Source organism: Python bivittatus, unplaced genomic scaffold, assembly GCF_059951505.1.
Source record: "Python bivittatus isolate LINGU-HERP-01145 unplaced genomic scaffold, Pbiv_v1 ctg000080_np1212, whole genome shotgun sequence".
Classification (NCBI taxonomy): Eukaryota; Metazoa; Chordata; class Lepidosauria; order Squamata; family Pythonidae; genus Python; species Python bivittatus.
In genome coordinates, this window is record NW_028277035.1 from 84,558,228 (window position 1) to 84,572,001 (window position 13,774).

The window sequence follows — 13,774 nt, forward strand, 5'->3', positions numbered from 1 at the left end:
TACTTAATAACTACATGAAGCTGCTGTATAAAATCATCCAGAGCTTTAGAATGCAATGACATTGGTGTGCTGATGACCCAGCTCTGTGTCTCATTTTCATCACATCCAGATGAGCTAGTAGAAGTTCTGAATCAATACCGGGATGCAGTATTATGGAGAAAACAGAGAGGCTGCTCATGAATGGTCCAGATTCAACCAGTTCTGTAAGGAATTGCAATCCTCCTGAAATATAATGTTTGGGGGCCTTCAACCCCCTGCTGAGTTGAAGTACTCTTCACCCATCTTTGGGCTGGCAGAAAACTATACTGGCATGAAATGTGATGCTCCCAATCTTTATCCCAATTTTATTGTATCTGTTTTGACTCACTGGGAAATGAGGGCATCCTGATTATGCACCTGCAGGCATGCTAAGCAAGGCAACAGGTGAATGCTTCTGAACTTGCTTCATTTCACTCTCCCCAGATATCACCGGGTGACTGGGGTCCACCAGCCACAACAGTCGTTCAGGAATATGAAGGGGTCTGATGACTGTAAGCTTCTGTACCCTTTCACTTGACAAATAAAGACAAAGCACTAAGAAGTGAGAGAGATCACCTGACTTCTTCAGGAATAGGTGGCGATTTTACATACTTTGCAACTGCTCCTGGATGCTCTTGGCTTAAGGGGAAAAACCCTACTTTACCAGTGTTACTTAAAAGTGGCATGACTTAAGGTTACTCACTCATAGACGGGGGATGAGATAAAGGCAACATCATGGGGATACAGCAAAAAAAACAGTTGTTGCCCAGACATGTTGTGTCATGTTCAGGTACAAGTGGGGAGAGGCCCTATAGTTTGGGGGTGCTTCTAGATCTCTGTCTTTACAAGCACGAGGATCCTTTGTGGCATAGAGCAGCTTTTACCATCTAAAACTGATGCACACAGATGTCTTACAGAAATCCATGTCTTCTTAGGCCTGTCTTAGATTGTACATGACTCTGCCCTTGAAAATGGTTCAGAAACTTCAGTTAGTAAATGAAGTATTTACTGCAACAAGGGTATCGACTGAAATGGGATGTTATTTTACTCCCATCTTATATAGACTTCACTGGCTCCCACTTCATTTCCAGTCCCCACTCAAGGGACTGACCCTGATATAAAAAGCCCTTGATGGCTTGGAAACCGGAGTCTCTGAAGAAGTGTTTCTTCCTGTACAATGAAAACTTGATTTAATGGACTAATTGGACAAGGAAGGATCCATTAACCCTGATTGTCTGTTGAATCAGAATGCACATTTCCCATTGCAATGGCCCAATTGCATATGCAAATGATACATATTAACCCAAATAGCATCATTACACAAATGGCATAAACGCCCCGGAATCTCATCCTCTGCTTCTAAAACCTATTGCACTGAGATCCATTCAGTCTAGGTTTCACTGTATTTCCTAGTCATACCCTGTGGCTGTTTGTGGAGGTTAACACCATCCAATAGGCCTATGAGTCATATCAGTGAGCCTGGGACGACAAAATCTCTGTGACTGCATTCACACCTTTGGCTTATCATGTTGACTGAATCCTGCCTGTGATATGTGAACCCAGCCAACCGCAGTTTATCCAATAAGTAATTAGTGAGAAAATCATAGAGTGGTGGGACTCAAAGGATTAGAGCTTTCTGATGTAAGGTCTTCGGCTTTTCTAAGTACGCTTGCAAGTAATGCTAAACGGCGCCGCAACCTGAGCGCTGGTGATGACGCCTGTTTTGATTTGGCGCCTGCTGTTCGCCGCGTAGGAGTCGCGCTGCAAATGTTCCTGCCCGCCTGTCTAAATTCCCGTCTCACCAACTCCTCAGCTCATCGGAAGCTGGTTTCTATAAGTCTCTTTCTCTTCGCTGTGCTCCCTAATTGCTAACATGGGGGGGGGGGGGAGAGAGAGATAGACCTCCCTGAAACACAAAGCAACGTTCTTAATACAGAAGCTGAAGTTGCACATAATGTCTCGATCACGAAGTTCCCAGCATGAGCGAGCAAGGCTAGCACAAAGGCGGCTGAAGGGCCCCCTTCCCCAAAGTGTGGGCTGCAGCTTTTTCACAGTAAGCCATGCCACGTTACAGGCCCCGAGGAAAAGGTTTTGTGGGAGCGGAGCGGGCTCGCCGGGAGGGGAGGGGAGGGGAGGGGAGGGCGGCCGCGGCTCTACAGTACAACCACTCACGCCCTCACGTGACTGCTCATTCTCGTTGCCTCTGAGCAGCTCTTGGCAGAAGTGAGAGGGCTTCGCTGCGCACTGCCCCAAAGTCATGCACACTTAGAAACACACCGAAAAGGGAAGGGGGCAGCGGGAGGCTTAGCGCGGCGGGAGCAGAGTTAGGCAGCCGCAGAGACCAGCCCGCGAGCGTGATGACCCAGAGGATGGGAGACCAGGTGAGGATCCCACCTGGGGCGACTGGGTTGTACAGAGCAGTGCTAGTCAAATCAGGTAAGGACGCAGCCTGTGGATGTTTTCTGAACAGCAGGAGAAGCCAATGCTGGTTTGCAGGTGGAGCCTTGCCCACCTACACAACGTGCAACCCTTTTCTTTGCAGATTGGTGGACTGCAGGATCTTCTCTGGTGTGTCCGTGTGCATATGTGTGTGTGCTCTTGCACTTCCATTGAACCCTTGAGCTTTGTCCGGCTGAGTTGTCTCATAACCTTCCTTCCTTCCTTCCTTCCTTCCTTCCTTCCTTCCTTCCTTCCTTCCTTCCTTCCTTCCTTCCTTCCTCTGTTCCTGCTCCCCAGCAACATCCAAGCCAGAGATGGCCAAATCTGAAAGCTGTAAAATGAGTTGTGCTGAGCTTTGCAAGACATTTTTCTCTGGAAGGACCGCCAACAAATTAACCCACATTTTGACATTTGTCTCACATTGTAAACTGTAACTGGGGGAGGAGGCCTCTTTTATGACAAGTCTATGGGTAATGATTACCTGATAATGAAATAATGATGCAGATAATTAAAGATGTATGGTGATATATGATTTCACAGCACTTATCACTGCTTAATCTTAATCTTATGATTTATATACAAAATATAATATTTATACACTATTGAACTCCCACAAAGAATTTTTAAATACTTATAGGTGGAGAAAAATCAGCATTGTTTTTCTTTTTCCCCCCAATAATTTTAGGCAATTTGTTCCTGAAGTAATGAACCGTAGAGTGCTTAATCCTTCAGCAAGGCATTTTAATTGATTAATGGTTTTAATTGATTCCATTTACTAGAGGGAGGAACAAATATGCAACTTTTGACCACTTTCTAAAATTGTTTCAGTTGGGGCAGAGGGAGCTTGCCACTAACTAAACAGAAAACTGAGTTGCACCCCTGCGTGTATTTCCAGGTGGGTGCACGATCAGTCTTGTGGCGTTGTGGCAAGGAGGTTCATGCAGGGAGCTCCATAGGCAGTGGAGTTGAATGTGAATTGACTCAAGAGATCCGAGGAAGAAGGTTGATACCCCAAAGGGAAGTCAACTTCCAGATACCTTGTAGCATTATATTTATAATATTATTATATTTATAAGCAAATTGTGTTTGGTTAATTATTTGATGATATATTTGCAAACCACCAAAAGATCTTTTGGAGGTTTCATACTTGGAAGATGCAGGAGGATGGGTAACAGGGAAGCGAAAAACCAGTGTCTAAAGTCATGCTATGCTTGGCTGGCTGGCATGCACAGTCATGGTGTTGGAATTGCCACACAAGCCAAACTCCTGAAAAGGTCTGAAGCAAAAATGCCACAGTTAAAGGAACTGCACTAGGTCACAGGTGCTTAAAGAGAGAACATTATGGAACAGGTTTGCAAAAGATTGGCTAGATAATACGTTGTTGTGGCTGGGAAAGAATTGTGCCTGGTTCTAGAGTCAACCTAATCCTGACCTAATGAGAACTCCAGCACCTGGGAATTGCAGTCCCAAGCCATCTTGAAGGTGCCAAGCATGTTGCATTATTTACATTATTCGGGTAGAGCAGATGTTTGCAGGAAACTGCCTTGCCTGTACAGTGGCTGGGAAAGTCACAACAGGAGAGACTACTAAATTCAAATCTGCATGGTTCAGTTCACAAGAATAAGGTACCTGACACAGCAAATCTCCTAGGAATCCAGATTATATCATTATTGCTGTTAGGAAGAAATGAAGTATGAATTTCTGGTGTCTGTCCCACCTATCCTTTATTGTTGTCCTCTAGGTGCAGTAGTTTGAAAAGAACAATTTGGGTGGTTTCTCTTGGCTATTTGCTCCATTTTAAGTGATTATTAAACATACCCCGATTTTATGGTTAACCATAAAATAACCACTCAGGGAAGCTTACAATGAAGCCAAGATACAAAATACAAAAGATAATAATGTCAGTACAATCAAAATTAAAATCAGTGTCATTAAAATCAAGTCCAGGTTGAAAGCTTGGGAGCCTGGGAGCCGCACAGAAGCAAGCTGTTTCCTGTGTCATCTATAAATGAGCTTCTAGCTGCAGGAACGTTTTTAGGAAGGGTCTCCTCTGCTGATCTAAGTAACCAAATAGGTTCATATTGGAAGAGGTGGTCCCTCAGACAGTCAGGCCCTAAACCTTTTAGGGACTGAAGTCAATACCAGCACCTTAAATTGTGTCCAAGAGGTAAGGGGCAGGCAGAGTTAATTATTCCATTCAGACATGATGTCAGATGTACAGTTTTAACTGGTTGTCAAGGCTGATCAGACTTCCCTACATCATCCCATGACCATTGTTTGAGTGGGCTAGAATTTGCTACGGTGATGTGCCGCTAGTTGTCAGGTCAATACACTAAGCCACCTGCAAGTACCCAAAACAGGTTGTCTTATAGCTAGTAGACTGATCATTAGCTATGATCAAATGTTGAGGACAGATGATGGTGAATGCCGTACAGGAAACAAAATGCAGAAGGAACTTGGCAATCTCCATCCTAATTCAACTTCTGGAGACAGAAACCTTCTCTGATAAAGAAAAAGAGATTTTTGCATCAACTATATTTCTACTCAAAGCCCTGAGGAACTTCCAGAGGAGCAACAGAGCTTCAGGGAGGCTTTTTTAGAAGAAATCTTATTGTTCTCTCCCTCAGTAACCTCTTTGACATAATTATGAGCCCTTTGATCTCCCTGCTTTTCTTCCATTGTCCCATAGCTCCTCAGAGAATGAGTAGATGGTAGAAATCTCAGAACCACTGCAGCTGGCTGCTAGAAATCTCTGTATGTATTTATATACATCTCTGTGCTACCCTTCTAATGTATATGCAGCATGATTATGAGGTTCTACTCAGGAGAAAGAATGTACCTGAGAAACTGGAAAAATCCCATCTGCAAACAATATGACAGGAGAAGGGGAAAATAAGATAATATATATATAGCACCTAAAAAAACCTTTAGTCTCCTCTGAACTTTGGCTGGATCTACAGCTATTTTCTTTACATCCAGTGTGGACAGAGGACACTTTCTTAATTTGTTTTGTGTATTGGTGGTTGGATCCAAGATCAGAATTAGCTAGCTATGCACAGCTGGAAAGATGGTCAACTCTCTTAACATGTAGAATAAATCAGTGTTGTTCTCTATGTGATCCTTTATAGTTGAACATGGCAGATTTTAGTGGGTTAAGGCTGAAATGGGTCTGCTGTTGAGGAAGGAAATGAAGGAGAGGATAAACTGAGTGTCAGTTTTTTTCTTAATACCTTGAAAAAGCAATAATATTGAGAATTTAATATAATGTGAATGTAAATTTAATCAATTACACTCATTTAATCAAGGCAAAGGAAATAATTTAATCAAAAGCTCTTTATTGGATAGATTGTCCTGGCCTCATTCTTTCAAAACCAAATTATTCTTTTGCTGATCTGCATATACAATTAGGCAGCATGTGCTAACTAAGGAACAAACTTCACTGAACATAGTAGGACTTGCTTCCAAAAAATATTGCAGTCTAACTCATCAGGTATGTGTATATATATATATTTTTTTTTAATCTGCGCTCAGTCGTTACCGACTCTGCAGTGACTGCTTGGACGAGTCCTTGCAGTTTTCAAGGCAATTGCTTCAGAAGTGGTTATATATATATACATATATATATATATATACATACATACATACATACATACACACACACACACACTCTATATGCTATACACACACACACTATAATCCATTCTGTAACAAATGTGCAAACAAATGACATCCGCATAAATATGCATCTGCTACTGTGGACTGTAATTTTATTAGTTTTTAAAGCAGGGGTGGACAGTAATACATACAATACAGTGGTACCTCTAGTTATGAACGCCCCTCCTTACGAATTTTTCAAGATACAACCAGCTCCGGCCCCAAAAATTTACCTCTACTTGCGAACTCCGCCTCTACTTACGAACCGGATCCGCGGCCATTTTCCCTGCTGCCACGCGGTCGCGGCTTCCTGTGGGCGAGATCGTGGTAGCAAGGAGATGTTTGGTGAGGCTTGTGGTGTGTTTTGTGGCGTTTGGAAGGTTTTTGTGGCGTTTGGAAGGTTTTTGAGGTTTAAAAATAAAATGCATATGTTTCAGAACTGTTTAGCCGTATTTACATTGAACCTTATGGGGGAAATTTACCTCGGGGTGCGACCAAATTCGGAGGGCGGATTAGCCGTATTTACATTGAACCTTATGGGGAAATTTGCCTCGTGGTGCGACCAAATTCGGAGGGCAGAACGGATTAACCGTATTTACATTGAACCTTATGGGAAACTTTACCTCAACTTGAGACCAACTCAAGTTGCAACCAGAGTCACGGAACGGATTAAGTTCGTAACTAGAGGTACCACTGTATATGTATCAGAGCTTCTTGACACCAAAGAAAAGGATGACTGCTGTCTCTCACCTCTCCTTTTACTGCCACCAACAGTTGAGTGTTCATGTAATAGACCTTCCTTAGAAACATGCTCAATTAATTGGATGAATTGTGCCGTGGGCCACAGTAGCTTTCGTGGCCATATATTGAATAGACTTAAAATGTCCACAAGATTTTTGCATGACAGCCTAATGTCTCTGCAGACTGTCAGTGTTCATTGCCGGAAGGATAACCATGTTAGTCCCTTGTAGCAAAAACAATGAAAAATTTTATATAAAAATATGTAAGTGAACCTAGAATTCAAAACCATCTCCAACAACAGTGCAATTGGAGATACCAGATCTCCACAGGACTTAAATGCCTGCAGCTCTTCTGCAAAGGTACCATGGGTCTATGGGGGGATTATGCTGACTGCAAAGGAAGTTCAGGTTCTTCTTGTTTATAATGGAACATTGGCGAGTTTTCCCTCTGAGATAGATCTACCTATTGGACTTCTAATCCTGTGATTGTTTAGTGTCAGGGTCTTCCCTGTTGTGAAGCCCTTCAGATATGTTAGAGCTACTACTCACCAAATTCTTACATAGCACTAGAGATATTTAGTTCAGGTGGGCAATATTTAAGGCGTTGGGAGCTGCATCTCAGCTTCCTGGTTTTACCAAAAATCACAGAAGGCTACCCAGTAATATGGCATCAGCAGAAAGGGTGAGACAAGATTTCTTTCACTCCTGTATGTGGCAGTTTAGAGGGGGAGTGGGACGAAAAGGTTTTGAATGGGAGAGTAGTCTCATTCCCGCCCTTAACCCATCCTTTAAAAAAAAGGAAAATGTCATATTCCTGTAACAACCTTGCACCTATCCCTGTATTTGAATCATCAGTGACTATGTGGCAATAAATAACTAAACAAACACATTTGTCTCAAATACTTGTTAGCACTTGGGTATTCATAGAACCTTACCCAGGCACAGCTTTTTAATTAAGTCAGTCAAAGCAGAGCCTACAGCATTGTATGTAGAACAAATCTTCAGTAAGAGTTGTCCAGATTTGATAATCATACATACTAAGCCCTCATCCAAGTCATTTATCCATATGTAAAACAGCACAAATCCTACAGTAACCCATTCAACACTCCCTCTAACCGGATGGATAGCCATTGATGCTTGTTGAGTGTGATTGTCCAACTAGAATCATAGGGATAGAAGTTGTCCACTCCCACCAAGCTCTGTATGCAGCTACGGGTAGCTTAATCCCACCCAGATTTTGCTATCTTTTCTACTAGGATCAAGTGGGAGAACTTTCCAAATGTCCACCTTATTCCCACCATTGACTAAACTGACCACTCTACTGAAATGTTGACAAAGAGTCCCACTTTAACAACATAAGAAGTTGCCTTCTATTGAGTTAGACCATCTAGTCTGTTTTTATCAATGACTGGCAATTGCTTCCAACTTTTCAGACAGGGAACTTCCTATCTTTACTTGATGATGCCAGTGATTGTACCCAGAGACTGTTGTATCAAAGTCTGTGCCCTCCCGTGCCCTTTCCTCTACGCTCCACTCTCTAATCACAGAATCATTCATTAAAAAAAAAAAAAACTACATGGTTTTGGGTATATAAACAGGGATGCAGGAACAACCAGTGCTAAAGATACTGCAAAGAGTCTGTGTTTGATTCCTTGCTATATTTTTTTAAGTCTCCGCAGAATTGGATGGCCAAGGACAATGTTTTGAAATATATCTCTCCTTTTACAAAGCAAGAGAAAACAATTCATGGTCCTACTCCTTCTCCAAGCAGCTAAAAGTAGCACATTTTATTGTCTCCCCACTCAAAACCATCCTGCAGATAGGTTAAGCTGACAGTGACCGTTGCAGGTCATCCAATGTAAAGTAGGGATTAGAGCATTGGACCAGAACTGGGAAGGCTCAGAGGCAAATCCATATTCAGTCATAGAAGCTGATGGAATGATACTGGCCCTCCCATCTTTCTCACTTCAATCTGTTCACAAGGTGATTTTTATGTGGATAAAACCAGAGAAGAGAGCACTTTCAACTCAGGTATTCAAAGTGGAAGAATGTATGGAAAGGCAGTGATTTCCCTGGTTAAGGGGAGAATTGGACCAGGTATCTTTGGCCATAGTCCAACATTCTAGATACGTATCCAAGGATGGTCAGTCAAAGAGTTTTACCTTGTGGTGAGGGCTTTGCGGGGGGGGGGGTGACGGGTTCATGTAAAGTAGATATTTTAGGCCTAAATTAATACATGTCTTGATTTTCAAAAAAAAAATAAATAGCACAATGATACCAAAATTGGGGGCGGAGATGTGCAAGTTGCCCATCCTTGTATTACAGTATCTTGGCATAGTAAAGATAATGATGGAAAGGTTATTGGGTATTCAGAGAATGAGTTGAAATGATCTATAGGTTCCATGGAGCATAGAGACCCAGAGTGTGTTTCTCTCCAATTTCTCAATGGCAGAGGAAGGAAGAATCCTTACTGGCCTGGAGGAACGCCCATCACAAGATTCTACTGCCAAGGTTCATGTTCCTTTTCCTTCTGTGTGCTGTTCTTATTGCCTGAGGATAACGATGCCTCTTTGTTTGATGAAACGTGTACTCTGCATTTTATAGTATACATATTCTAATGATCACTTTCTCGGTTTAAGGGTCCCTGTGATGATTCTTGTTAGAAATATGAATAAAATACAAATACATTTCCTGCATTAGAAGTTTTGAAGTTTTCCATGCTGAGGAGCTATTCATAACTTCAGCCTAGAGAGCCAGCATGATGTAGTGGTTAAGGTGCTGGACTAGGAGTGGGGAGTCCCAAGTCCTAGTCTTCGCTTAGGCATGGAAGCCAGCCGGGTGACCTTGGGCCAGTCACTCCCTCTCAGCCTTAACTCAGCATCAGGCTGTGCGACAAGCTGACTGAAAATAAAGCCATTTACTGTACCTTGCTTTGCTCTGAGACTGCAATGAGTGCAGTGCAGATGCTTCAGGCTAGAGAGTTTTTAGCTCAGCTGTGAATCCTGATAAGTTACTGTTCGCTGTCATCTATAGATACCAGTAGGACTCCTTGTGACATGAAGTGGCTTCCATGCACACAAATGGGCAGAAAACTGGGAAAAACCTTCAAAGAAGTCACACTGAGCTTTCCAGAGGAAGAGGCTGCTTTTGTGCTTCTAAGAAAGATGGCTTACTCACACCAGTGTGTTTTGCAAACCACCCATTTCAAATGCTTTATATGTCCCAGCAAATAGGCAAGGAAACAGCATTAAAAGTAGTGAAATACATACCTACCCCATTTACTTAACTCACATAACCTGGTTACTTTATTAACCTAATTTCTGGATCTCTGCAATATTCTGAACCATAAACTAATCAGGTTGGGTTTATACAACCTGCTATACCAAACATGCCCAAAAGAAAGGTTAAAACTAGCAAAACTTCACACACTGTTTCCCCCTTAAGCATACTGCACAACCATCGCCATCATCTCACAGAAATATACGTGAGAAGCATTCAAATTGCAACAGCTACTATTTATGTCTATAAAGCAATGAGGAAGAGTGCACTTCTGATGAAGCTAGGAGGAGGATGAAAGATTTTAGAGAGAGGTGTGCAAGGCTGAATAATTCACATGTTGTTTGAAGCAGCGTGATGGATTAAAAGTTAGAAAGAAAAAAATTGAATTAAAAAGAGCTCAAAGAGGATTATATGATTCCTGCAATAAGAGCAGGTCTGCTCTTCCACCATTTATTTCATTTTCATGTGGAATAGTAAAATATTCTCATGAGGCCTCAATTTGCATAATTTTGTGGAAAGTGTGCATGTTGAAAGAGAAGGGGATTTATCAACTCTGGTGACTCTAGGAATCAGACTTAACCTTGGTCATAAACTCAGAGGGCCCTGCCAAGGTTCTTTCACCCAACCTATAACAATAAGACAGAGCAACTCTTAAAATATTTGGCCATTTATGATTTGCTGTATTATGAATATGGTACCATTTCTCCCAGAAGTGATTTTCTAGCTCAGAAAGTTCCATGAAATTGTGTGGACTCAGCATCCAAAAGCAATTTCCCTGCTTCCCCAAAAAACACCCATTACTGATTAGTATTATCTTCGCCCAACAAAGCACTGGTTTATTTGTTATCTTCTTTCTTTGCTTCAGCTGCCTCAATTGTTTCTTGTAAAGCATTTGGCGTGTTGTTTGTCCTTCATCTAAATCTAAAAATCACTCCCATGTGTGTGCTTCTGCCTGTTTTGCACATGGGGCTGCTACTCTCAAATAACGTGACCATACAGTTCCCATACAGAAAGATTTTCCACCCTGTGGTGATCATTTTTTATATTATTCTATTCCCAACTTGCTGCGATAACCTGAAAGAGTCATTTGTTGTATCACATTCAGGATCTTATTCTGCTTTAGCTTATTAGGTAAATGTTAGCAATGCTGAAGACCTGTGTGAGATTTAGACAACTTTTGAGGATGGTGGGCATGAGACATTTTCAGAGCTTGTCATTACAGGAGGACAGCTGCGTTAGTCTATGATGGGAAAAATCAGGAGCCTAGTAGCACCTTTTCTGACTAGCTCATTTTATTAAAAGGTATAAGCTTTTGTGTACTTCAACAGATGCTCTCACCAAATGGCTGCCACAATGGATATTGCCCATCAGAAAATCAATTTATCAGAACACAAATGGATGAGGTTCCTCCCATGACCTTCTAGCCTCTTCTCCTAGATGGGGTGTACTATCCAAGCTTGCTAGTTGGGGAATTCTGGGACTTGAAGCCCAGATATCTTAAAGTTGCCAAGCTTGAGAAATACTGCTTAGACTGTTAGAGCTGCAGCACTCTATATGACCTGTAGATGGAAGCAAAGAGCAAGGGTTGGCTGTATGCCACCATCTAGGCATCATCCAGATTTTTGCAGCTGAGACATGGAACCTCAAAACTTCATCCACCACTATTATTTTCTAAGAATGCCCATAGGGTCTATGTGGGGCCCAGAGGCATTTTTATAAATGAAATAGATGCTAAAAGTTGAACTTTGCTTTACCTCAAGGATGGAGAAACCTTTTGTGGAACCTTAGGAACAGCTGATGTCCAGAGGCCAAAAGGGATATGGAGGAGACAAGGCTGAACTTTTCAGCCAATGTTTTAAATGATTTTGCAAGGCAAAGGTTATATCAAATTGTTATATCAATAGTTTAACATTTCTAGTTTACCCCCTAATTAAAATTCCACCAAAATGTACGCTGCACACATGTGTGCATACATATACACAACTTAACCAAGGTCATTATGTCTTTAACTAACCCAATTAAGCATGCTGTTGAATGCCCTAAGAAGTATCAAACAGCAATGAAGTCAGGGATTAAAGGTAGCCTGGTGGGCAGCAAGGGAAATGTCCATGGACATTAGGTGCCCTTAGACCCCACAATATCTAGGTCGGGCCTATAAAATAAAGTAAGTGGGCTATTTATATACCATGGTGGTTGGATATTGCTTCTCAGTTAAGATTTTTTTTTTTCAGAGCCGTGATAGTAAGATGAATATAGCCCTTACTGCAATGTTGTTTGCAATATTCTCAAGATAATTCTGTAAAATATTCTGAGAAGCTAGTTCTCTTTCAAAGCTATCTGACAGCAAAAGAAGTTTGAATCATCCACATTTCTAATGCTTTCTACCAGATGAAGCTCCTAAATCAATTAGTCTATACCAGGGTTTCTCAACCTTAGCAACTTTAAGATGTGTGGACTTCAAATCCTAGAATCCTCCAGCCAGCAAGTCCACACATCCTAAAGTTGGGAAGGTTGAGAAACACTGGTCTGCGCAATGGGATCACCACTTCAACCTGTTGCAACATCAAAAGAATAAATCAGCTGTTCCTAATGGTTAATTGGGCTGGATTTCAGAAGACTTTTAAAATAGGGAGATCCTCAAACTCCTTCAAATTTCACCTCCGCAATCTCCATGGTGCCTAGTTTTGCTGCTTTTAGTGTTAGTTCAAAATTAGGGAAGGTGAATGTGTTTTGTGATCTGTTCATGCCCATCTAATCAATCAAATGAAGAAAAAGTCTGTGTTTCTTTCTGTATCCCTCCTAAGAGGAAATCTACGTGAACATTAGGTGTCCATTTTAAAAGGACCAGTAGTTTCGTTGTTAAATATTTTTGATAGCTTTTTCCCCCACTTCCTGTTATACAAGAGGAGGTCAAAGGTCAGACTTGGGAATGAAATCTTACAAGGCAGAAACTGAGTTGACATGGCAACCCTTTTTGTATTTAATATTTGTACTTGGCAAGCAAAATGATAGCTTTGTTTAATGAAGCATGATAATGTCAGCTTCTTGGAAGTAGCAACTGTGTTAGTGAAGGTAGCAAAATATTTGAAATGCTACTTCTCCAGGGCACTTTGAAATAAAGTATATTTTCTTTAGAAAATGGGATTTGAGGCCTTTATAGTTTGCCATTATAGAACAATGGGATCTTTAAGAGGCAAAAGACCTGAAGATAAACCTCTGCAGGGATCAAACTGTGGTTCAGGGAGTATGTTCCACATATGAAATATTTATCTGTGCTCTCAGGCAGTCTATCTACATAATGCAAGTGCAGGGGGATAAATTAAGGCCACCTCCACAAAGCCACTGCATTCACTCCCCTGCACACATTTGTGCCACTGAGCAAATGTTCACATGGCTGCTCCCTCAGGCTTCAGGGAATGGGGAAGAGGGTTGAAGAAACAGGCAATGAGGGAGGGGAAAAATCACCTCCGACAGCATCTTATCCCCTTGATGTGCTTTCCTTCAAAATGAGAAGGGGGAAAGTGAGCGTGCAGAGTGAATGACAAGACTAAATCCTCAGGCACTCCAGAAGACTGTGAGGATGGGAAGACATAGCTGGGAGGCACTGTTTAGACCTTCAGGTCCAACCCTTTGCTCAATGCAAC

General features: G+C 41.8%; 1 protein-coding gene across 1 annotated transcript in view; it reads left to right on the forward strand.

Annotated features, from left to right (window-relative positions):
• The first annotated feature begins 2,228 nt into the window (after positions 1–2,228).
• The window catches only part of FAM107A (family with sequence similarity 107 member A), a 33,457-nt gene continuing 21,911 nt past the window's right edge, over positions 2,229–13,774 (forward strand). The window contains exon 1 of the mRNA XM_007427411.3: positions 2,229–2,454. Coding sequence (XP_007427473.1) covers positions 2,376–2,454 — 79 coding nt within the window. The 5' untranslated portion in view covers positions 2,229–2,375. The remainder of the gene's footprint in view (positions 2,455–13,774) is intronic.